The sequence below is a fragment of the Colossoma macropomum genome, unplaced genomic scaffold, assembly GCF_904425465.1.
Source record: "Colossoma macropomum unplaced genomic scaffold, Colossoma_macropomum, whole genome shotgun sequence".
NCBI lineage: Eukaryota > Metazoa > Chordata > Actinopteri > Characiformes > Serrasalmidae > Colossoma > Colossoma macropomum.
Genome location: NW_023494789.1, coordinates 142,881 through 169,669, shown reverse-complemented (window position 1 = coordinate 169,669; position 26,789 = coordinate 142,881). Strand labels below are relative to the sequence as shown.

The window sequence follows — 26,789 nt, the reverse complement described above, 5'->3', positions numbered from 1 at the left end:
GTAATAAACAGCTGCTTCTGTATTATCAAGACTTGCTGGTACTAAGAAGTAACACAAGCTTATATCCCACCAGTTAGCATCGTCCAAACTGCCTGATTAATCATCACACACACGCCTCAAACAGCGTAAAGAGTACAGACTTGCGTATGTAGTTTCTGACACTGTTATCTAGAAAACTGGACAGGCTGTATTAGAGGGTCTATTTGAGATTAATTGATGAGCAAATTTCAGACATCAAACGTGTCCTGGCTGATTGGCTACATTTGCGTTAAAAGGGGAAAATGTGTCAGTTTGATTTTTGGCCAAACTGTTCCTTTAAGTAATCAAATAGCAGTAAATTCTGCCTGAGCAAAGTTCTCTTCCCTCGTTCCAGAACCAAACGAGCACAAAGTTTGGTCTTTCTTGGAGCAGAGCTGCAAGTTAGTATGAGCATGAAGCAGAGAAACGAGAGAAAGAGGACTATTCTGTGTCCGGCTATGGAACTCATAGTAAGAATTCAACAAAAAGTGGACTGTCTGTCCTGAGTCCTTCGTCCTTGTGGAAGACGCAAAGAGTTCATGTTCCATTTATTCCCGAAAAACAGCGAAAGCCACAGACAGTTCAGACATTCAAATAAAAAGGGTACTAAGTTTTGAGTAGATTTTCAGTGAAGTTTCCAGTAAAGTCTTTGCAGTTTGGCCTTGGTCACATGGCCTGTTTTCGGCCGTCTGATCCACAGTCTGTTTGTCTGTGTGAAGGAAATATACTGGCTTAGTCAAAGCAACTGATACACTGCTGCTTTGTCCTTTTCCAGAATACAGAGTCACTGTTTTATCCTTTATTTTCAACCTTAAGTCCAAATCACACAGAGCTGCACGCTGCTGCGAGCGCTGCACCACTGCACTTGTATTGCACATGATGAAGGTGTGTCACCACGGCAACGCACAGATCAGGTATGCTGCGCTGAGAGTGAACTGGGTTCAGCTGTGCATGTAGCTCCTACAGGGTGAGTCTAACGAGGGGAAGTCGTATTTGCCCAGCGGAGTCGGGTAATACGTGGTGGCGTAAACGTTCGTCTGCTGAAGAGGAGACGGGAAGAAGTTACAGCTTTCATCTGGGAGCAGGTTATTCTTATTCAGCGTCTGAAATACAGAGGAGAGACTTTCACTGAACGTGATAACTGTGATATGATAATTATAACTGTGATGCTGGAATATCAAGAACAGCTTTGCAATCTCTACAGACAAACACTGGCGTTAGAACAGGTCGTACTGAAGAGCTTGTTGACTTTAAACACAGCACTGTAATTAGATGCCACCTTTGCCACAAGTCAGTTTGGCCTCTGGAAGCAACATCAGCACAATAACTGTGTGTCAGACGCCTTATGAAATGGCCGAGCAGCTGGACACAAAGATCAATAGGCGCAATGAGAAGCGTCAGAAGGCCCCTCAGTTCCAGTGAAGGTTACTGTTATTTTATACAATTCAATGCTTCCAACTTTGTGGCAACAGTGTGGTGAGGGCTCGTCCTGTTCCAGCATGACTGAGCCTCTGCACCCAGGTGAGTTCCATAAAGACGTGGTTTGATGAGTTTGGAGTGGAATAACTCCAAACAGTAGCCTGGACAGAGCCCTGACCTCAACCCCCCTGAACACCTTTCGACTGCATGCCAGGTCCTCTCCTTCAACATCAGTGTCTGACCTCACAAATGCTCTTTTGACTGAATTGGCTCAAATTCCCACAGACACACTCAAAATTTTGTGGAAAGTCTTCCAGAATAGTGGAGGTGCCCAGAAGAGTGGGGTTGGGGGGAGGGGGGGGGTGTGGATGCTTACGATTTCATATTCGGATGTCCAACAAGCTCATACAGGTGTGACATATTACCCAGTATTAATATCTGATTGGCTGAGCCACATTCATTGTAAAGTACCTGATATACACACACATGACTGCACACATCAACGAGTTCTGTACTATACAGTTTTAATAGGAAATTCCACTGATTTTAAAATGTTTGCATTATTCAATCATTGACGTGAAAAAAAAAAACATTCAGCATGTTGTGAAATAGTTGGGAAACTTTTTTGATTCCTTGGTTAAATGACATGGTTTTCCAAGTGAAAATAAGTTAACACATCTTCTAGAGAACAAACTAAAATATGACATTTTTCTGCAAGGTTTATTAGCCAATTTCTATTTATTTGCTGAGTTTAACATGTTGGAAAAAAATGAAAGTATAAAATGTGCCATAATTTATTCACAGACCACATTTCATGTTTTTCCCACGAATGTTCTAAATTCAGAGAATAGACAGTTATTGTGTATTAAAGTGAGCAGAACTGGGTTCACTTATTTTCAGAAAATCAACAAAGCGTCATTTGACCAGGGACGCCCAGACTTTATACCTCTACATATACGAGGTATGATATGGTTACAGTGGAATATTCTGAGAGCTCATCTACCTTGAACTCCATGGGCGTGTATTTCTCGTTCTTAGGGGTGCCGCTGGGGTCTTTGTGGTGCAGGTGGTTGGGGGTGCTGGGGTGGATCACTGCGGAGTCCTGGGAGGGTTTACGGGCCCTCTGACAGAAAACATACACCAGAACAGATCCAAACAGTGCAGCCAGGAAACAGCTCACACCCGTCAGCAGCAGGTGGAACAGAGAGAAACCTGAGAGAGAGACAGAAAGAGGAGCACAGACAGACAGGACGGTCATCTTGTGAGAACTGCAGGGCAGTATGGGTAATTATCAGACAGTAAAGCTGCCCAATGTGGTGAAACCGTAACACTACCAGTTGCAAGTTGCATGAAACATAATTTCATAATTACATTCAATTATTCCACTAGTTAGCCTCAGCTAGATTAGCAGCTTGTATTTTTCATACAGTCATATGCAAAAGTTTGGACACAACAAATGACAAGCTTTTTGATTTGTTAACACGTCGTTCACAGAGATCACACTTAGTTTATTTGCTGAGTTGAACGTATTGAAAAAAAGAACACAAAATACCACATTTTAATTTTTTTTTAAATATGTTAAACTCAACAAATGAATAGAAATCGTGCTCTGAAATGTGAATGTGTTCTAAAAGAGGAGGTGCTTAGCTTAATTAACTCAAACTAACTAATTTTCACTTAGAAAATCAACAAAACGCATAACATGACCAGGAGTGTTCAAACTTTTGCATGTGTCTGTAAATTATACCAGTCCAGCCATATGACATCATCTTTGACTGTTAATCTGGAATCAGTGTTTTCAATCACTTAAAGCCAATTTTAATCAGAAGAATGTATAAAGTACCATTTCACTTTGTTAGTATTAAACATGTCAGTTCTGTAAAACTGATATCAGATATTTAGACACCAGGAAGCTGTAAATACAAATAAAGAAATGCTCAGATTAGATGACTAAAATGAGAAAGCTGTATTTTACACTGTGAATTAAATTATAATAGAATGAATTTACAGAATTCATCATATTTCAAAAAGCCACAGGGCAGATAACTGTAACAAGATAAATATACATGTAAAAATAATTTAATAAATAGTAAGTGTAAAAATGGAAATAATTACAGTTAATTCTTTATCACTCCTGATCACAAAATTCATTACATATAAATAACATGAATTAAATATGAATCTTTTGGTGAATAGTAGTAAATATATCTAGACTGTATAAGTTATTATTGTAGATATAATAACAAAAAATCACTAATATGGCCAGCAATTCTAAAGCTCTGAACCAAATTACAGTCAGAAAGATAAAAGCAGCGATGGACCTGGATCTTAAAGGAACAGTGTGGTGAAAAATCAAGTTCACACAAGTTTCCTCCGTCCCTCAAATATAGTGACCCCTAAGAAACTTTTGAGATTACTTCACTCAAAGTGTGAGGCAGTTTAAGCTGTTTGGTGGGATGCATCATTTGGGGTATTTGGGGAAATTTGCAAATTTGATTTTTCACTAAACCGTTGTTTTAGAGGAATCTTTTCGGTGATGTGGGTTACCTCCGCAGGTTAAGCCCCTCTTCTGTCCTGGTGAGCCCACTGGAACACAGAGAAATCAGAGATCAGTAAGTGAAGGGAAAAGGGTGATTATGCAGGAGAAGAGAGTGATAAAAGGTCAGTACAGTGGAGATTACCTGCGCTCTCGCTGGGGGCACAAGCTCTCCAATTCGTGCTGTTCCCCTCACAGGGGGCGGGGCTTATCTCACAGGTGCGGCTACGGCGCTGAAGTCCCTCCTCACACTCTGACCACTCTGACCACGCCCCCCATCCACCTGCCACACAGAGAGGAGGATTATTAAATAAAGAAAAAATGTTTGTCAAAACTAAAAATCAAACACCAAGTTTATTTACCTTTATACCATTTATACACACTTTTACATTTCATTTGTGCTTTTGGGTGAAACTTCATTGAAAAACTATATAATGAAAAAAAGCTGTTGTTATTGAAAAGTCTTTTCTACAGGCCACTGCTGACCAACTCTGACTAACAAATAAATTCACATAAATAAATATAATAAATAAATACACAAAACCTCTTATTTTCATGGACATTTTCATTTTTTAGGATATCTGAAATTTCAGTGTGTAATAAATGTGTATCTGGATAAAAGCCCATCGACTGTGTGCTCGGTGTCTCACCCTCACACTCGTGTGTGTTGCAGAGGGCCTCCTCGGTGTGCAGGCCGATGCAGATGTCCCCCGAGTTTTTGGGGGCGGGGTTAGAGCAGCTCCGCAAACGCTGATAGTGCCCACCCCCACATGAAGTAGAACACTCGGACCAGGAAGACCAACATGACCACGCCCCCTTCACTACAAAACAACAGACCAATTACTCATTTATTGTCTACAGTAAATCCTGCTCAACAATAATAATAATAATAATAATGAACTACATCGATTATTAACAAGTAGCCCATTAAAAAGAGAGACAATTAAATTATTGAAAACATTCATTTGAAACCACAAGTAAATTATGTTATGTTATGAAGGAACATTTAGCTTTTAGTTATTAGACAGTTCTGGTATTTGGAGTTTTAGACAGTTCTGGTATTTGGAGTTTTTAGGCAGTTCTGGGATTTGGAGTTTTAGACAGTTCTGGTATTTGGAGTTTTTAGGCAGTTCTGGGATTTGGAGTTTTTAGGCAGTTCTGGTATTTGGAGTTTTAGACAGTTCTGGTATTTGGAGTTTTTAGGCAGTTCTGGTATTTGTAGTTTTAGGCAGTTCTGGTATTTGGAGTTTTAGACAGTTGTGGTATTTGGAGTTTTTAGACAGTTGTGGTATTTGGAGTTTTAGACAGTTGTGGTATTTGGAGTTTTAGACAGTTCTGGTATTTGTAGTTTTAGACAGTTCTGGTATTTGGAGTTTTAGACAGTTGTGGTATTTGGAGTTTTAGACAGTTGTGGTATTTGGAGTTTTTAGACAGTTCTGGTATTTGTAGTTTTAGGCAGTTCTGGTATTTGTAGTTTTAGACAGTTCTGGTATTTGGAGTTTTTAGGCAGTTGTGGTATTTGGAGTTTTAGGCAGTTCTGGTATTTGGAGTTTTTAGACAGTTCTGGTATTTGGAGTTTTAGACAGTTGTGGTATTTGGAGTTTTAGGCAGTTCTGGTATTTGTAGTTTTTAGACAGTTCTGGTATTTGTAGTTTTTAGGCAGTTCTGGTATTTGGAGTTTTTAGGCAGTTCTGGTATTTGGAGTTTTAGACAGTTGTGGTATTTGTAGTTTTAGGCAGTTCTGGTATTTGTAGTTTTAGACAGTTGTGGTATTTGGAGTTTTTAGACAGTTGTGGTATTTGGAGTTTTAGACAGTTGTGGTATTTGGAGTTTTAGACAGTTGTGGTATTTGGAGTTTTTAGACAGTTCTGGTATTTGTAGTTTTAGGCAGTTCTGGTATTTGTAGTTTTAGACAGTTCTGGTATTTGGAGTTTTTAGGCAGTTGTGGTATTTGTAGTTTTAGGCAGTTCTGGTATTTGGAGTTTTTAGACAGTTCTGGTATTTGGAGTTTTAGACAGTTGTGGTATTTGGAGTTTTAGGCAGTTCTGGTATTTGTAGTTTTAGACAGTTCTGGTATTTGTAGTTTTTAGACAGTTCTGGTATTTGGAGTTTTAGACAGTTGTGGTATTTGGAGTTTTAGACAGTTGTGGTATTTGGAGTTTTTAGACAGTTCTGGTATTTGTAGTTTTAGGCAGTTCTGGTATTTGTAGTTTTAGACAGTTCTGGTATTTGGAGTTTTTAGGCAGTTGTGGTATTTGGAGTTTTAGGCAGTTCTGGTATTTGGAGTTTTAGGCAGTTCTGGTATTTGTAGTTTTAGACAGTTCTGGTATTTGGAGTTTTTAGACAGTTCTGGTATTTGGAGTTTTAGACAGTTGTGGTATTTGGAGTTTTAGGCAGTTCTGGTATTTGTAGTTTTTAGACAGTTCTGGTATTTGTAGTTTTTAGGCAGTTCTGGTATTTGGAGTTTTTAGGCAGTTCTGGTATTTGGAGTTTTAGACAGTTGTGGTATTTGTAGTTTTAGGCAGTTCTGGTATTTGTAGTTTTAGACAGTTGTGGTATTTGGAGTTTTTAGACAGTTGTGGTATTTGGAGTTTTAGACAGTTGTGGTATTTGGAGTTTTAGACAGTTGTGGTATTTGGAGTTTTTAGACAGTTCTGGTATTTGTAGTTTTAGGCAGTTCTGGTATTTGTAGTTTTAGACAGTTCTGGTATTTGGAGTTTTTAGGCAGTTGTGGTATTTGTAGTTTTAGGCAGTTCTGGTATTTGGAGTTTTTAGACAGTTCTGGTATTTGGAGTTTTAGACAGTTGTGGTATTTGGAGTTTTAGGCAGTTCTGGTATTTGTAGTTTTAGACAGTTCTGGTATTTGTAGTTTTTAGACAGTTCTGGTATTTGGAGTTTTAGACAGTTGTGGTATTTGGAGTTTTTAGACAGTTCTGGTATTTGGAGTTTTAGGAAGTTCTGGTATTTGTAGTTTTAGACAGTTCTGGTATTTGTAGTTTTAGACAGTTCTGGTATTTGGAGTTTTAGGCAGTTCTGGTATTTGGAGTTTTTAGACAGTTCTGGTATTTGGAGTTTTAGACAGTTCTGGTATTTGGAGTTTATAGGCAGTTCTGGTATTTGGAGTTTATAGGCAGTTCTGGTATTTGGAGTTTTAGACAGTTGTGGTATTTGGAGTTTTAGGCAGTTGTGGTATTTGGAGTTTTAGGCAGTTCTGGTATTTGGAGTTTTAGACAGTTCTGGTATTTGGAGTTTTAGACAGTTCTGGTATTTGGAGTTTTTAGGCAGTTCTGGTATTTGGAGTTTTTAGACAGTTCTGGTATTTGTAGTTTTTAGGCAGTTCTGGTATTTGTAGTTTTAGACAGTTCTGGTATTTGGAGTTTTAGGCAGTTCTGGTATTTGGAGTTTTTAGACAGTTCTGGTATTTGGAGTTTTTAGACAGTTCTGGTATTTGGAGTTTTGAGACAGTTCTGGTATTTGTAGTTTATAGGCAGTTCTGGTATTTGCGGCTTTAGACAGTTCTGGTATTTGTAGTTTTTAGACAGTTCTGGTATTTGTAGTTTATAGGCAGTTCTGGTATTTGCGGTTTTAGACAGTTCTGGTATTTGGAGTTTTTAGACAGTTCTGGTATTTGTAGTTTATAGGCAGTTCTGGTATTTGCGGTTTTAGACAGTTCTGGTATTTGTAGTTTTTAGACAGTTCTGGTATTTGCAGTTTTTAGAGAGTTCTGGTATTTGGAGTAGTTTGGGTACCTGGGCATGGCTGTGTATTGCAGTCCTGATATTCCACAGGAGTTCCGCTGCAGGAGAATGGCGAGCTCTTCCCATCGGGGGCTAAACATGAGCGCTTACGTGTGCGGAACCCTCTAGAACACTCTTTAGAACAGGAAGACCACGTCTCCCATGGCGACCAGGTGGCTCCCTGTAAACGAGTCGGAGGTCGGCTTACCCTCACCAGGTCCTCTACCAGACCTTCAGGATGGAATGAGAATAAAGACACTGTTCTAGATCACATGAGCTTATATTATAGAAGTAAATATACATACATATATATACATTATATATTACATTATATTTTTAAAAACAGTAACTTTTCAGGAGACAAAAAAAATCTTAAACTTTCAATGATCATTTTAACTGGTATTTCAAAGTATGTCAAAATTCTTAAAAAGCCAAAAGTGGTGTTTTAGCGAACAAATCACTGGTTAACAACTTGCAGCTCTGCAGCAACGGAAGCAAATTAAGCTTCGGAAGTTGATACAAACAGTTCCTGCAGGTGTCCCAACTTTTGTTGATCACTCATAAACCTTCTGTGTGTAGGAAAGCAGTGTTGTAACAGACTAAACCCTCCGGACAGAATCTGGACAACAGGATACAGTACACAGCTACCATAAGGAAGCACCATAACAAAAACAGACAGACCGACTCTTTGGAAAAACTGTAAATAAAGGCAGGGAGTCAGTGAGAACAACTTCCCACACCATCGAAAGGCACTTGGAAAGTGGAGAACACTCTGATGTGAAGAGGTCTGACAGACCCAAAGCCCCAACAGCTTGGCTTAAAGGACAACACCTTAACACTGGTCAGAGTCAGCAGCTCTAAGTTTAACTGTGAAGAGAGGACTTCGAGCTGCAGGTCTGAAAGGTCAAGTGGCTGTAAAAAGATGACAAAATAAGGAAAAGAGGTGTTCCTGGGCCACGCAGCACAGCCAGGGGACTACTGAGGACTGGAAGAAGAAAAAGAATTTGAAATCACGCAAGGTTTCGAGTAAACTTAAGGATGGTTCCTCACCGACGGTCAAGCGTGGAGCAGGAAGTGTAATGGTCAGGTACTTTTTGCTGGAAGCAGAGTTGGCGACTTACATAGAGAGACTTCACCAAAAGGGATGCCACAGCATTTTGCAGCAAAATGCAATATAAAAGGTGGCGACTTTAGTGAGTTACAACCTTTAATAACATGTTGTTAAAACAATTTTATGTTTCCTTTTTTCTCCCATGGTTTATTGTTCTACGTTTTAATTTCAGAGCACACCGAGACACTAAACTGCTTAAAGCTTACAAAGCAAAGCCCATATACAAATAAAACTAACAGAACAAAAAAGGTAATTGGAGCTTCCACTCCGAGTGTGAGAACGGTTCTAATGCAGAGTAATGTGTGAATCTGAGAATGTTTATGTAACTCACCATCAGTTTCGCAGCCTGGCGCTCCTTCGCTGGCCGGGCAGGTGCGTGTCTCCAGTTTGCGCTTTCCAAGCTGGAGGTCGTGTGGGTTGGGCAGCAGTGCTCTGCAGGTAAACCGCACACGCTGCTCCTGCCGGGCTCCACCCACCGTTACATTCACCGGGTACCACGGTGACCAGGGTGTGTTCCGTCGAACCTCTGCACACGCCTCCAGATTACACGCTCTGTACTCCTACAGGAGCACGTCAAACATCCGTATGACTTAGTTTGAGAAGCGGTACATTAAAACAGCGCTGTGATCAGTGATGCATCATTTATTTCCTCATTAAATGTGAATGTCTTATTTGTCTTTTATACTTTATGGAAAGTTTTACTCTTTGCACTGTGTGTGTAATTATGTATTGTACGTTTGCTACGTGGACACAATGTCTTCATTGCTGTTGTAGAACACAAATTTCAGTAAAGCTCATCTGTCTACTGTATCATACTGAGCCATTAGGCCACCTGACAAATCTATATTTCTAGCTCATTGTAAGGGCAGTAAGAGTGTATTTGCTCAGAAAAAACACAAATAAACATTGACACAGTAAGCAACACTCCATCTCATCCCAGAGGTTTTGCATGGAGCTCCATCACTCCAACCCAGCTGCCAGATGTTGGGGGGCTTTATACCCCTCCAGCCAACACTTGGTATTGGATTTGGTGCCCTTAGGCTCATGGGTGACTGCTTAAGAGCATCCCTTTCTATTGGTAATGCTTTTCCATGGAGATTATACAAGCTGTGTGTGCTGTGTCAGCAGTGGGTGCACCTTAAAGGAGCTGAATTCACACAGCTGAGTTTAAGCGTAGCTAATGTTGACTAACAGGTTCTGTAGCCTACCAGAGAGCAACCTGGGCAGGTGTTTCCATTCTCGCAGGTTCTGACTCGGGATTGGACTCCGCCTCCACAAGGGGCGCTGCACTTCGACCAGGAGCTCCAGGGCACCCAGGACACCGGCAAAGGACACGCGGTATTCTCATTACACAACCTGCAATACACATACACATTTACATAAAAACGCCATACATAACTCGCCCACTCTGAAGCGATGGTTTGGTAACATTTCAACTGTTCAGACTTTTTCCCATCAAACCAAACACAGTCGATCAGACATGTTTGGTGTCTAAAGGTTACTTCTTTAGTTTTGTTCTGGAGCTACGAGGCTAATGTAGCTAACAAGAGACAGAAGCTTATATTTCACCAGTTAGAATCAATATATGACATATTGTTATCTATGAAATGGACGAAATATAGAAAAAAAAACAGGCTGCTACTATGGATTTTAACCTAATTTTGTATATTGTGTTGTTGTGTTACTGTGTTTTAGTACAACTGTTAGTACCAGAGGACAGCAGGACACAACCTAACACATTTAGTTTTTTTGCTACAAATAATTTCAAAAGTATTTAAGACTAAAATTTCTTTACTACAAATGAAAACTTTTTTAGCAGCTACTTTGAAAACAAACCAGCAATACAACAAAACAAGACAATCAAAACAAAAGGTGGTGGGACTAGCTGTCATTAAAACAGCCATTAAGAAGTCTGGTAGCTTAATGCAAACAAAAAATAATGTTTAAAATAAATATGATTAGTGAAATGAGTGTGGCACACATCAAACTGATAGATCTGTGCATTAAAATGCTCAAAACAATAGCTGTTTTAATTTTAAACAAAGTTGTATGCACTTCTCTTATTGTTTAGTTTAGTTTGTTTCACTTTAGGTTGCGCCATGTTAAAGCTAACCCCACCGAGAGGAGGCCGGACCGTAGCCTGGCTAACTCTCTCTGTGAGCTGGTTATGTCGCTGCTGTCAGAACAAAACCTCATATCTCCAAAAGGGTAACTTTACAGAAGGAAAAACCCTACTTTACTTTTAATGAAAGTCAATGGATCCAGAATTCTTTCCAAGTCATTTTGGGTCGTTTCTTTTGGTCCATTCATCATAAAATGTACATACAATGTAAAGAACAACAGACATCTTCAAATTATGTCAAAAACTGAAAACAAAAATGAAGATATGAGGTTTTCTTCTAACAGCAGCGACGTGCTTCACTGTGCTGCTTTATTACAGGTACAGAAACACTGTGTCGTTTCTCACCTCTCCTCTCTGGCCTGGCCCACACACACTCTCCCCCCGTGACGGGGGGCAGGGTTATTGCAGGATCTCTGACGAACCTCAAACCCGACACCACAGCTGGTACTGCATGGAGACCATGAGGACCAGGGGGTCCAACCTCCGTTTCTGGACACAGAAAGACGTGGTCTGAGCTGTTAAACTGAAACAGGTAAATTTAACCTTTTGAAGGCACTTTTATCATACCTGATAACAAAAGCATGGAAAATCATTTTATACGTCAGATTCATTATTTCTTACTTGTGGTTCTTCTAAGCAAGACCATAAATTCTGGTAAGTGCAGATTCCAAACTTCCAATACTCACCACATTTGTGTAAAGTGTGAGGAAGAAATATTCTATAATGATGTTTTTGTAATTTTTGAAAACAAATGTAAAAAGTCAGAAGTGTAGACTTCACCCTGCCAATACAGACTATAACTGGAATGGAAATGAACTTCATTACATTCATGCATGTCCAAAAAGATCCAGACAGCTCACTGAATCCAGTTACTTTAAGATGCACCTGCTGCCAACACAGGAGTCTGTACAGCCATAATCACCATAGAAAAGCACTGCTAACAGAATGGGACTCTCTGGAGCAGCAGCACAAAGTCACCAATGTCAAGTATGGGCTAGAGGGGTATAAAGCCCCCCTATGGAGCAGTGAAACTGCATTCTCTGGACTGATGGAGCTCCATCCAGGACGTCCAGGATGAGCTGCAGTGGCGTTTGTGATCCAGAACTAATCATCCAACACCAGTACCTGACCTCACTAAACTGAATTGTGGCTGAATGCAATCAAATCCTCACAGCAATGTTCCAACATGTAGTGTAAAGCCATCCCAGAGCATTGGAGGTTGTTGCAGCAAAGAGGGGCCAAAATCCTTGATTTCAGAAGAAACGCTGGAGAAGCAGGTGTTACAACCTCCTCACACATGTAGAGTAACTAGGTCATTAATCATGAATATCAGTAACTACATAATGTAACTAAAATATGAACACAACAATAATCAGTCTGAGACTCCTACGGATAAAAAAGGAGACAGATAAACTGAGGTAGACCTGAAGAGGTGATACACACAGATATGCCAGCCGAAAATTACACCAGCTGGTATGTTTTTTTTTCAAGCCTCTTTCTTTCCACTGAAATTTGTTTTTCCTGAAAGCTGATCACACGTTGTGATGTAGACGCTCTGGGTGTGTGAACACCTCCAACATTCATTCGCTGTCACACAGTGACACGAGAGCGAAGCAGAATACAAAGTACTCTGAGAGAAAAGCAGCCCCAGTAAATTAGAACTGAGTAGATATACTCACTGGCCACTTTATTAGAAACACCAACCCTGTATTTCCACTCAGTGGTCACTTCATCAGCTCCATCTACACTACAGGTCCACTATATAAGTGTACAATTAAAGTCTGCAGCAGCACAATTTATCAGCCTCTTTGATGGATATGAAATGTGTACTGTAGACCACATAAATGAAATATATTACACATTACTGTGATTTTACTTACATTTGGCAAGAAGTGTGTTAATGTATTTTATTCATGCAGAACTGATGTAGACATTTAAAAAATGTAAATGTAAAGTAAATTCAAAGCAACACTTTTTTTCAGTGTAGTGGCAAACGGCACTGTACAACATTAAAAAGTCATTTCATCTGCATTGAGTCTTTCATCTAAATGTAGAAATAAAAGTTCTCCTAATTTACTATTGTTACGATGTCAACACAGATCAGACGCTCGCAGATAAAAGGACAAGGTTGAAGTTTACTTGAAGTTTGGATGGATGTTCAGAGGGTGTAGTCAAAACAGGCGAGGGTCAGAACCAGAGAGCTAGAAAACCAAAACAAACGGGACATCCAGAGAGTAGTCAAAACCAGTCTGAGTTCAAAAACCAAAATCTCATACAAATCCAGCGAACACACCAAAAAAGGGCAAAGACAAAAAGGGCAGGTCAGAAATACGAAAAACAGGTCATATACGAAAGAACTTGCAAACAAAGAACGCTCAGTACGCAACGAAAAAGGATGGGCAATACTTCGCAAAGTTCAGAGCTGAAGCACAGGCTTTATATACAAACTGGCTAATAAGCTGTGATGAAAAACAGGTGTGAGTTTAGAATTCTGGTGAGGCTGAACGCTGAAAGGATTGTTCATTAGTTGATGGCGGTGGAGTAGGAGTCACGTGGTCTCCCACTGATTCATGGGGTTGTAGTCCTCTGGGCCGTTCAAGGACTCAAGGGATCTGAGCAAAAACTAACAGGTGGAGGAGGCATCCTCGGCAGAAGGCGTGACAACTACGGGATGCGCCTGAACCGCGGGCTCAGCGCTCAGGTTATTAAAGCTACAAACAGAAATATTTACACTTACACACACTTGTGTGGTCCATGAGTTGCAAAAGGTTGGGAACTTGCAGGCACCACATAAATAAAGCTGCTGCCACAGCGCTCAGTGTCCTGGTTCTGTGTCTGTATGGTGATCTTTATCTGAGTAGGAGCTCCTTCCTCTGTGTTTCTGAGAGCTCGACTCTAATAGGACGGCTCAATTTAATGCATAGTTTATGACCTTTTGCAGTCTGCCAGTTCAGCAGCCAATCAGAGCTGAGCTGGGGGATTTACACTGACTGAATAAAGTGTATCTCCATTACCCCCATATACAGTATTTTTAGCTGAAGGAACCGTCAAGACACCAAAACGGTATTAAAAAAACCATCTAACTTAATAAGACCACAGGGAATCAGTATAACAACACACTGAAGTCCACAGTCCTCAGCTCCCTGACAAAGAGGAGGACTGCAGTTTAAATAGACTTAAATTTTAGGGTCACAGACACGAACAACTATGTCCAATAAGTTCAACTCAATTTAATTAACTTCAGTTCTGTATTAATGTAATTATACAACATGTACTTAATGTAATACATTATTTGGAAGTGTGTAATAGAACAGTACTTTGTTACGGTCCCTTACGTGAAGCAGTTAATGAATATTCAGTGTTCAGCACAACATCTCCACAACATCTTGTGTTTAGTGAAAGGCATCAAATGATGTTATGGTTTTAAAGGTTATGTAGGTGATATTTAAGTGATAGTTTGGCAATTTACACAACTCTCCCCTCACCCTAGACACAGGCAGCCAAGATGTATTTGCTTCTTTAGTTTTAAAAATGGGCAAAAGCATCTTCACAAAGAGTTGCAGTAAGTAATCCTGAAGCCTAGAGTATGTTCATATTTTTGTGCATTGTTTTGATAACAGTATGTCATACAGTGTCAGACACATAAGCAAGTTCATCTGACATAGTTTGAGGTGAGCATGTGATGATTGAGTCCTGCAGTCTGCACAGTGCTGACTGCTATAAGCTGCCGTTTCCTGTTAGCTACATTAGTCTTGTAGTTCTGGTGTAAAACTAAAGAAGCAAACTTCAGACACTAAACATTTATTATTAAGATTAAGGTATTAAGATTGTACCTGGAGCAGTTGGCCACCTCTATTGTGGGTCCCACACACTCGGACCCCCCACACTGAGGGGCAGGGCTGTCACAGGAACGTGATCGACACTGACAGGCACTGGTGTTTTCCCCACCGTCGTTGTGGGTACATGACTGCCACGGCGACCACAGTCCAAAACGGCCGTCCTGGGTGAGATTTCTCTCCTGAAAAATCAGAATCAGACAGTTTTTAAAGAGCTCAGAGTCAAATTCAGCTAGAGAGCAGAGAGACATGCTGTCAGTGTGAAGGGCTAAAAAGAGTTTGGTAAGAGTAGCTAATTAGAAAATTAGACAAACGCAGGGCTAACACAACCTACAGGACCAGCAATACGCTCCTGACTGTGTAAAGTGCTTTAAATAAAAGCTCTTTGTTCATGCTCAATCAAAGCTTCATTAAGTTAAGTGCTGGTGGTCCAACTAAACAAATAAAAGCGATGTGTGGGGGCGTCATTTCCATTCTAATAGTATATACTGTATCCTGCTGCTATATACAATAATAATATTATTATTATATATAGATAGTTCCATATATAAAACACATGGGACATGTTATTATTACATACAGATAATTCCTTGTCTATCTATCTATCTATATATATATATATATATATATATATATATATATATATATATATATATATATATATATATGGGACATTATTATTACTACATACAATCGTGTGCAAAAAAAGTTATTGCTGGTCAAATTACATTGATTTTCATTGAAGTGAAAATAACAGCATCCTCTTAACACATTCTCCAGATACATAATTTGTTCTCTGTAGAGGACGTGTTTAATGAATGTCATCTGACCATGAAGTTCAAATTTTCATCCAATATAATACACACTTTCATATTTAATACATAATAGATACATTATTATGTATAGATATTTCCAAATATGATACATATAATACTACTACTACTACTACTACTACTACTAATAATAATAATAATAATACATTATACTTATATAGCGCTTTTCAAGAACTCAAAGATGCTTACAGGTTTTCAAAATACAGAACAGTAAAGACAAACATGAGAACACGAGGCACAGTCATAACATCACAAGCAAAACATAGCAGGACTTGGCAAAGAGCTGGTTTAGGACTGAGAAAAGTTATAAGCAAAAGAAAAGAGAGAGGTTTTAAGGTTTTAAGTTTAGATTTAAAAGTGGAGACAGAGTTGGTCTGTTGAATATGTGAGGGAAGAGCGTTCCAGAGTCGGAGAGCCAGCCTAGAGAAAGCACGATCACCGTACCCATGAAGGTTGGAAGGTGGGACAGTGAGTAAACCAGCAGAGGAAGACCTGAGAGTGCGAGTTGGTTTGTAGGGAATAAGTAGACCAGAGAGGTAAGAAGGAGCGAGGTTATGTAGAGCTCTGTCTGTGAGGAGAATTTTGAATTGTATGCGGTATTTTACAGGAAGCCAGTGGAGATGTTGCAGGATGGGTGTAATGTGCTGATGTGCAGGGGTGCGGGTGAGGAGGCGAGCAGCAGAGTTCTGCACCATCTGGAGTTTGCATAAATGGGAGGAGTTAATACCAGCAAGTAGAGAGTTACACTAGTCCAGGCGACTAGAAATGAATGCATGAATGAGGGTTTCTGCAGCAGACTGAGAGAGTGACGATCGGATTTTTGCAATGTTACGGAGATGAAAAAAGAGGTTTTAACTACAGAGTTGATGTGGGCACTGACTGAGAGAGTTGAGTCAAAGAGAACGCCCAGATTTCGTACCAGAGGGGAAGGGGACAGAGTTACATTGTCAATGGAGAGAGAGAAAGGAGAAGTTTTAGAGAGTTGATTTGGATCCTATAAGAATAAGTTCTGTTTTATCACTATTTAACATGAGAAAGTTGTGCTTCATCCAGGTTTTAATTTCTGTTATGCAGTTTTCAAGCTGGGACGCATTATTCTCACAAAGAGATTCCATACATGTAATACATATGGTACATACATATTACCCTGCGCCCTGACAAGGTATAAAAAAGTATGATTACATAAAATGTGTGTGTGTTTATGTGTGTGTGAGTGTGTGTTTATGTGTGAGTGTGGGTTTGTGTGAGTGTGTGAGTGTGTGTGCCTTACAGGGCAGTGTGTAATGTTCTGGATCCACTGGCTCATATTAGTGCTTTCCTCTATTGTACTGCAGCGTCTCTGTTTACGATCCCAGCCGCAGTACGGATCCCTCGCCTCCAGACACTCACTACAGAGAAACACACACACAAAGGCAAATCAAGTTAATTAACCATGTGACATCACACACACACACACACATACACACACACACACACACACATACAGACACACTCACACTTACACACACACACACACACACTCACACACACACACATACAGACACACTCACACTTACACACACACACACACACACTCACACACATACAGACACACTCACACTTACACACACACACACACACACTCACACACACACACATACAGACACACTCACACTTACACACACACACACACACACTCACACACACACACTCACACCCACACACTCACACACTCTGGTTTCTGTATCTCTGAGCAGTGTTTCAGCCAAACAGAATAAAAATATGAACAGTAACTGACGCTGTGATTTCAGCTAAAGGTGAAAATTAAATGGAGCTAATTCGGGTAAGCAGGAACAGAAGTGGGGGATGAGTGAAAGCCTCTTTAATCCTTCTTGAAATATCAATATTATTCTATCGCACAACTTAATAAGAGGAAAATAGCCGTCAAAGTCAATAAACATGCAGCTTCATAAAGAAATAACTAAATAAAATAAACAGGGAGGATCAGTATTTAGCGAATGGACATATTAAAAAGTATGGAAAACTGTCTTCGAGTGAAAATAAGCTCCAAGACTTTCCAATGGCTAATCTGCTTGACCAGCTAAAAAAACTGCAAAATAAAAAAAAAAATCTAATTAGCAGTTCTGTAAGTACATGTTTGAAATAAAACAATAATGAACACAATTCTAGCAAGTTCAAGCCTAAATTATTGCATAGCATCAAGTCTTTAATGGTGCCTTCACAGATGTCCATGAAACCCACTAATACACCCCCCCACCCCACACGCACACACACACACACACACACACACACACACACACACACACACACACACACACACACACCACGACAGAGTCTGGATTTTGAATTTTATGCTGGTAACAGTCTGGATGGTCTTTACTTCTTTAACCCAGAGAACACGACATCCGTTATTCCCATAAACAATCTGAAAGACGGACTCGTCACACCAGGTTTACACTGTGCATCTATTTCAGATGACAGTGGTTTGCTAAAGTATTTTTCGAGCCCATATAGTGACATTCAACTCAGACGGAAGTTGGTTTGTAATGCAGCGCCGTCTGTGGAATCAAAGGTCATTCAGTTTTGGTTTTTGGCTGCCGTTTATATGAAGACATATTTTTCAAATTCTCTGAATCTTTTGATGATATTATGCACAGTAAAGGGTGAAATGTCTGAATTCCTTGCAAACACATTTAGGAATGTTGTTCTTAGACAGCTGGAGGATTTGTAAATGCATTTTTTAAGTGTTGCCTTGACCATCCCTGCTCAAAAAGATCTCGGCCTTTACTGGATGCTCTATCTATAGAGTATGATTGCATCACTTCTTTTAAATGTTTTTGAACAATTAATAATGTTCCTGATCTTATAAGCCTCTGTCTCAACTTTTTTGGAACGTGTCGATAGGGCTGTCACGATCATGCAATTTATCGGAAAATTAATTGTGACAATTTAATTATCTGGTCTTAAATTTCAAGCCTAAAGTGGCAAAACAGGCTGATTATCCATCTTGTTCCTAGCAGTGTTTACTTATTAGCTAACATTGGTTTTACTGTTGCAGTAATACATTACACTGCTGTCTACAGTTACACTGAATCTTGATTTTATCAAAGTGAACTTACAAATCACTGCAACGTTTCTGGAATCTGGTTTGCAGTTGACCATGAACGCTTCAACTGATTAGCATGATTAGGATAGTGATTACAAAGGGGTGAAGCAGTCAGGTTGAATCTTGATCAGAGAAGAGCTAAAAGGAGAGGAGGATTTCATTTCTCCTCCTCATCTTACTCTTTCTTTCCTCTCAGTCTTATTGCCAATATTTCTGCAACCTGTCCACATCTCAGCTCCATCCCCGATCCCAGCATCTCCCTCTGAACCCTGAGCTCATTACTGAGGGATTTACAGCATCTTTGAGGATTCGTTTACCCATTTTCACTCTTCTGACGAAGCGAAAAAGAGATATAGAGCTTAAAAGCCTATTTAAATCTCCAAATCTACAAGTACACATTAGTATGCAGTTTTACTGATACAGAAGGATCACTCAGACTGTTCAGCATGGACTTTAACACAATTAAAGGAACAGCGCAGACAAAATCAAGTTTAGTTTCTCCCTTCTAGCCAAGACGTCTCTGGTGCTTCTTCAGTTTTGAACAGCAGCTATGAGGCTAATGTAGCTAAGACGTAACGGAAGCTAACAGCTCTCCAATTAGGTGCAAACCTAAACTAGTTACTGACACTGTACGACATCCTGTTATCAAAGAGGCAAAACTCAGACACCATATTTGTTTTGTCCATGATTGTTAGCTACATTCGCCTCTTGGGTGAACAAGATTTTTTGCAGAATAATTATTTTAAAACGTGATACAATCACTGATTGTGACCCTGTATACAATAATTTTACACAGGTTTATCTAAAGAGGTTCCACACATGACAGTTAAAGTTCTACCATGCAATGAAGAAACTTAACAAGATCCAGAAATGCTGCCACCTTCTTTGGGCCTGAGCCTATTTAAAATGGACTGCGGGGAAGTGGAGAAGTGTCCTGTGGTCCGACGAATCTACATTTGAAATTCCTTTAGAAAATCATGGATGCTGCTTCTTCTGGGACCATCTGGTTTGTTATCAGTGCCCAGTTCAAAAGCCAGTATTCATGATGGTATAGTGGGGCATTAGTGCACATGGCATGGGAGACGTGCACATCTGTGAAGGCTCCATTAATGCTTAACGATCTATACATGTTTTGGCAACATATGCTGCCGTCCAGACAACGTCTTTTCAGGGAAGGCCTTGATTATTTCAGCAAGACAATGTAAAACCACATTCTGCATGTATTACAGTCACCACTGAAAACATTTGGCGCATTATGAAACGAAAAATATGATAAAGGAGAACCTGAACTGATGAGCAGCTGAGATCCTGTATCAAACAAGAACAGGAAAACATTTCACTTTCTAAACTACAGCAGTGTCTCCTCAGTTCCCAAACGCTTACAGAGTGCTGTTAAAGAAGAGGTGATGAATCACAGTGGTAAACAGGCCCCCGTCCCAACTTTTTTCAAATTCAAAATGTGCATATATTTTTCAGAAAACAATAAAATTTCTCAGTTTCAATATTTGATGTAGTCTTTGTAGTATTTTCCTTTAAAAATATGGTTTACATGATTTGCACATCATTGCATCCTATTTTTATTTACATTCTGCACAGCATCCCAACTTTTTTGGAAATGGGGTTGTAATATTAATTCTGTACTATATAATTTGTGTAATTACAATCCTGTATTTTTCTAATTTTCTAAGGTAACATGGGGTAGAGTGAACAGCCTGACAAGACAGTTATCTGGAAACATCTGCCATTTGTACACCACACTCTTTAAATACACACACACACACACACACACACACACACACACACACACACCCACACACACACACACACACATGCACAAAAGCAGCAGGGGGTTCTTCACACCAGTGAGTCTCACAATCCTGCTAACAAACTGACAGCATCAGACAGCTGTGACACATGTGTGTTTGATGCTTAAGGACACACACACACACACACACACACACACACACACACACACAGATAAATTAGGGAGACGTCGCCTACATTCGAAAGTTTTCTGACTTTCACTATTTTAAAAAATCTGCAAAAGTTTTGTTAGCATTAAACAGCTTTTGCTAATCCTTTGTGTGAATTTATCTTTAACTCTCAGCTTCACGTCCATCAGTGAGTCTGTTTACACCTTACATTAGCATGTGTTTCTTATCCAGATTGTATCTGATCGACTTTGGACAGATTGCATTTACACTTCTGTCTAAAACGCGTCCCCAGTGTGACCAGGTGAGATTCGACTGCACTCTTCCTGCATAAAAACACATCAACACAGGCGCTGTTTCCTTTTTTCCTTTTCCCGTTAGACTATGAGTCAACAAGCTGGGCTTTGACACTTTCATCAGGTTGGAGTGCATGAAAGCTCTAACTTCAGCCTCGCGTATCCTCCATTTCTCGTCTGATTGATTGTTGTTTCTCTCACCCTGATAGTCGGCGCTCGGCAGACGCGTTTCCAGACACATAACTGTACACAAATAACTCTGAAGAGTTTAATGGCTCTGAAAGCTCCCTCACATAAGGCTGTTACATGAAATGGTTATGAATACACTGACTGATGTCTCAGACACTGTTTTGTGATGGTTTTGCTTAAGGTTTTTGTCCTAAAGTGTACTTTTAAATATCCATTCATGGCGGAGAGGATTGGAAGGATGGTAGCATTAACAACATTACATAACAAAACTCCACAGATGTATAGGTTCACTGGTGGTTTTGGATAGTAGATAACCTGTGTTGTAGACATTGCGACCCCTGGTTCCTATCACCACCACTCTAAAGACATCTGTAAGACCACTCTGAATGAGTTTGTTTACAACTCATCCATTTGCAGGAAATGGTGGAATTTTCCTTTTAAGGTTATTAAATGAAAGAGCAGGAGCTCCAAATTACCTGCTATTACAAAAACATTCGAGCAAACAGCTCTCTGTCTGTATTTACACATCAACGGGTGTGTGTGTGTGTGTGTGTGTGTAAAATGATTTCCACTGCACAGTCATTAAGTAAAATAACCAACACACACAGACTTTCATAGCAAAAATCATATTCAGTAACACCAGCACAAAGAGGGTGTGTGTTTCTGAGTGTACAAACATCTACTATGTGCTTTTACTTGAACCACTCATTTTAAACCATTTATAACACACTCACAGATGGGGCTGGGGGTGGGGGGGTGGGGAGTGGTCACAGGCTCCGGGGGTATATATATATATATATATATATATATATATATATACTTATTATTTCTACGAAAATGATTTTACATTCCAAGAAAAAAGCATTCAACTGTCATTGGGGCAGCACCCCTCATGCCACAGGGATGCAAAAGGACTCCACACTTATTTTATTTTTCTATTTTAAAACATTAGACTATGAATAGGTACAAATCCGCTCCTTTCCACTGGAAACGTGAACGCAGTGTGCCCTTAAGGTGCACTATTCGCCTTTAAGCAGACTGTTTTACCTTTATGGGTACATTTACACTGTTTGTATCTTGATAAACAAAAATGTACCTGTATAGTATGTTTTTTTTCTGACAGTGTACATGTATAATAATAATAATAATAATAATTATTATTATTATTATAATAACAGAAACCACAATAATACAATAAAATAGTATTTAAAACAATGATTATAATAGCAATTTTGAGATGTTTACTTCTTAAATAAAAAAAAAATGCTGTCCCATGTTTCCGTGTCACTACTGAAACACAAAGAGTTTTAGTTCATAGGCGGAGCCTTATTTTAACCACGCTCCTGCATTTTAGAGCAGGAAGTGAGGCTGCATCCCTGTCCCTCATGGCCACATGGTGAGCAGTTAGATCCCATTGTTTTGAAGTAAATGTGTCCCAAAGTCTGAAAATCAGTGTGGAACATTAAGAATTGTCACTACTGAAACACTTTATCTGCAATTAAGTAAACTTTTTTGTTTTTTTTGGATTTTTTTTTTTCATAAACTGTAAAATTCATAAAATTTTTGTGTAAACTGTTCAAAGCTGTGTTTGTTGCTCATGTACAGGCTGCGTTTTTGAATTCTGCCCAAAATGAGCTAAAATGGTCACCCCTGAAACAGTCACTACTGAAACATTTGGTAAAATTTTGGTAGCGTTATGATTGTTTTGTTAGTGACGAAATGGCATGTTTAGTCATTCGTTTCAATCAATTAAACAGAATCAAGTTATAGGGTCACTGAAAGCAAAAGGATTTTAGTCTAAAGTCCAAATGAGTTAAAAGTGCTAACAGTGTGTTTTCAGCTCTGACTTTAAACCAGTTCAGTAGAATGAGCCCTATCTAATTTACATTTTCACAGGGCTCTTGGCTTTTGGCCCTAGACGGCTGCCTTCCTTTGCTTAGAGCAAAGACCAGCCCTGAGACAATATATTGTTCAGGACTAGGTACTGATACTAGAGTCCAAATTCAACCCTGGTATCAACACTTGCAGCACTAAAGACAGACTTTCTTATTCAAAAGAAAACTACACCATCCACCAGAGACAAAAACATTCAGAATGTAGAAAACAGATCAATAACTATGATGCAAAACTCATTTCTTTCACTATATAAATGCAGACTTTTCCAAATCAGAATAAAACATATTCTATCTATTTTTAAACATGCTGCCCAGTTTATGGGGCTCTATTCATAGTCACTGGCAGAGAAGCTGAACAGGTTTCAAATGACTCAACAAACACACACACACACACACACACACATACACACACACACACACACACACACACACACACACACACACTTTCTTTCCAGCTCTCACTCTCAGGGCATTACTGGGATTTATGTGTGAATAATATTATAACCCAAACTGCCCATAAACACAGCTATTCACTTCATCTCCACCTCCTTCACGTCGTCCGTAACTCCAGGTACATTATTACATTCAGACAGCAACACTGCAGCACCATGAATGTGAATGAGAGTTTTAGGAGGAACAGACAGGAAAGTTACACCTGCTCTGAAAAGAGTAGCTGACAATGTTAAAAAGTTTAAAATTATTGAAAAAAAACTTCTATAAAGCCTCATGAAGTTCATATTGTACATGCGGTGATTCCAACAAACTGCAGCACAATTCAGGAAATGTTTGGGTTCCTGGTTAAATACAAATGTTGTGCAGTTTGAGGCTAAATGCTAACAGAGAATCGATAGTAGAATAGAAACAATTCCTCCCATTTCCTGAAATAATCGCTGGGTTATTGTGCAATTTTTTAGGTATTCGACTTGTTTATTCAAAATTTATTCACACCAAGGTCAAAGGGTCAAAATTTGGCAGACATTTTATTTTGAGACCCATATCTTTTATTAATAGAAGTCATTCTAAAAACACCTCAAACTGAGCTTGAGACAGTGGAGGACGTTCTGCCCGGTCTTCGCTGTGTTCAATGTCACTCACTAACAGAAAGCAGCCACAGTAGAGAGGGAGGAAATGGGTGAAGGTGGGATTCAAAGATTTTGTCAAGGGAAACTGAAGAGAGAGGTGAGAATTTATTGGGGGTAGAATGTGGACGAGGAGGATATTCAGGCATGGTCACAATAAAATTTCCCAGTTTCAATATTTGATATGTTGCCCTTGTAGTATTTTCCTTTAAAAAAAAATTTGCATATCATTGCATCTTATTTTTATTTACATTCTGCACAGCAAACTTATCATCGGTCATCGTTTTGTGTAGTCTGGACCACTTCTTTCTTCCTGAGTTCACTTTGGAATTCGCCGTCATAGTTTTGGTGTATAGTTCAAAAATGCCTCCCGACGTTCCCCTTTTTGGGAAGTGCGATAGCTTCCTTGCAAATGAAGCAGATGCATTTGGAGTTTGACACTGTAAAAAAACAGTCCTCCTCCCGCTCTGCTTGGAAGAGGAAAGTGTTCGGTTTCTTTGTGCTCAGTCTCGCACTGATCCACTGAAAGGGTCCATGTAGGTTTCAAAAGAAAACACAAAAATGACGCTACACAAACTGGCAACTGATAAATGAAAACTTTCTAGACCACTAGAGGTGAACTCAGCAGGGCTTTAGGCAGCTGTGGTGCAGCTATGGTAAAAAGCAGTAAATGGCCACATTTCGCGTCAATCACGTTGATCTGTCCACCACCAGAAGCAGGAAGAAAGTGTTGAATAGTCTGTTTGAATGAGATGTGATCTACCAACGTGCACTGTGCAATCGACTGGTCGATCGCGATCAATGTACTGGGAACCCCTGGTTCAGGCAATGCCGGGCCACTGTGTGAGCTAACGTTCACCAGGTGGATACGCAATGATGCACAACTGTCACAATATAATACGTATAGCCTATTTGTATCATGATACGGTACATTATTTTTCCACAAAAAGACGACAGTGCTTGCTGAAGGGATAACTAGTACATAAAAAAGTAAAATAAATAAAAAACACAAAAAACTGCAAGAAGTCCATGATCAAAGTTTCTAGAATATCATGGATTGTGTTAAACAGAACTAAAGACACTTTTCCCAATATCACATATTTTATAATGTAAACTGTAACTGTATTCACAGCATCTATCATCTCGCGACCCTGTATCAAAAAATGAATATTAATTTGCATATTGTGACACCCACCCCACCGTGACCCAGAAGGATAAGCGGTTTAGATGATGTATGTATGTATGTATATTGTGACACCTCTTTTTATAACTCTCTACAAGTGTTTCACTTCTCCGTAACACTAATCCAGGTAGTTGTAGTCCCAGTTTCTACATGTTACACATGTTCATCTATTGGTATATATGTACACGAGAAATAGTGGATTTCGGCTTTGGCCCAGAGAAACTACATCAGTCCATCCCTAAGAACTTTATAGATACTAAACTGTTTTAATCCAGAGCCAAAAATGCTTTATTTCCTACCAGATTTATCTACTACAGCTGTAATCTGTAAAGACTGGGAGCAGTTTTGAAAAGCAAACTAAACAAAACAAAATGTGAGGTGCAGAAACCCAAAGGTGCAGAAACCCAAAGGTGCAGAAACCCAAAGGTGCAGAAAGCCAAAGAGCAGATGTAACTGAGCTGCCTCACCGTTGGGTCTGGTAGTTGGAGCATCTCTCCAGTGGTATCTTCAGCACTCTGCTATTCAGCCCCACAAACAAAGACCTGTCACTCTGCAGGATCTGCAGGTTCAGGATTGGCTCCCGCTTCTCTTCTGGGAGGAGCTTCATCTCCTCCAGGTAGCACCCACGCAGACTATTATTGGATGTGGAGAGCGCTTTTATGATGGTGCCATATTCTGATTGAATTAAAAAAAACAGACACAACACCTGCAGTTATAGCCTCTGAGTACTGAGAGTAATTTTTAAGACCTCAGTGACTCCACTGCTTATCTTTTAATCAGAATTTACAGTTTATATAACATCCTCAGATATTCTGGGTTTATGAGCAGAAAACTAATGATAGGCAGGAAAGTCCAATGGGCAGGAATGACCTATAGGAAGGACATTAACTCCTACAGAAAAGGTCACAAACCTGCCTCAGGTAAAATTTCCTTTCCGTTCTAACCTGTGCCAATGTAGATGACATGGTAAAGTGTATCTTGGCCCTGCACGATGTCCACGGCCAGTTTGGAGAAACGGATGTTGTCCTGGCTGATCAGGGGATCCACAGATATGGGCTGCACAACATCACTCATCAGGAAGAGTCGCTGTGCGTCCTGCAGACTGCGCTCTGTCAGATTCCCACCGGGACCACCATCTCCTACTGTGCCACACTGAGAGAAAAACAGAAGAGGAAAGAAAAAGAGAAGGAAACAAAAAGATATTAAACTATAAAAAGACAGAAAGTAGAACATAAAGATAGAGATGATGATGATAACTGACCCTCAGACAGAAATGCAGATATTTTTGGGACAGGGCTTTGGGATGAATTTTGGAAAGGACATTGGAAAGGAATTTTGTTATGGTACACTGGGACGGGTCACTGGGACTAGGATGGTAATTTGGCATGGAACACTGGAATGAGACTGGTATGGGACATTGTGATTGGACAGTGGGATGGGACACTGGGATGAGACATTGGTACAGGACAGTGGGATGGCACGTTGGCGCAGGTACAGA

The 26,789-nt window shown here is 39.7% G+C and overlaps 1 protein-coding gene across 1 annotated transcript in view; it reads right to left on the bottom strand.

Moving 5' to 3' along the window:
* Positions 1 to 282: 282 nt before the first annotated feature.
* The window catches only part of sema5bb (sema domain, seven thrombospondin repeats (type 1 and type 1-like), transmembrane domain (TM) and short cytoplasmic domain, (semaphorin) 5Bb), a 94,579-nt gene continuing 68,072 nt past the window's right edge, over positions 283 to 26,789 (bottom strand). Inside the window, exons 10-22 of the mRNA XM_036569743.1 lie at positions 26,236 to 26,443; positions 25,759 to 25,966; positions 16,883 to 17,000; positions 14,777 to 14,961; positions 11,289 to 11,432; positions 10,030 to 10,177; positions 9,153 to 9,381; positions 7,723 to 7,941; positions 4,624 to 4,794; positions 4,119 to 4,256; positions 3,985 to 4,023; positions 2,441 to 2,649; positions 283 to 1,121 (exon numbers count right to left, since the gene is read on the bottom strand). Of these exons, the coding sequence (XP_036425636.1) occupies positions 960 to 1,121; positions 2,441 to 2,649; positions 3,985 to 4,023; positions 4,119 to 4,256; positions 4,624 to 4,794; positions 7,723 to 7,941; positions 9,153 to 9,381; positions 10,030 to 10,177; positions 11,289 to 11,432; positions 14,777 to 14,961; positions 16,883 to 17,000; positions 25,759 to 25,966; positions 26,236 to 26,443 (2,178 nt within the window). The 3' untranslated portion in view covers positions 283 to 959. The remainder of the gene's footprint in view (positions 1,122 to 2,440; positions 2,650 to 3,984; positions 4,024 to 4,118; positions 4,257 to 4,623; positions 4,795 to 7,722; positions 7,942 to 9,152; positions 9,382 to 10,029; positions 10,178 to 11,288; positions 11,433 to 14,776; positions 14,962 to 16,882; positions 17,001 to 25,758; positions 25,967 to 26,235; positions 26,444 to 26,789) is intronic.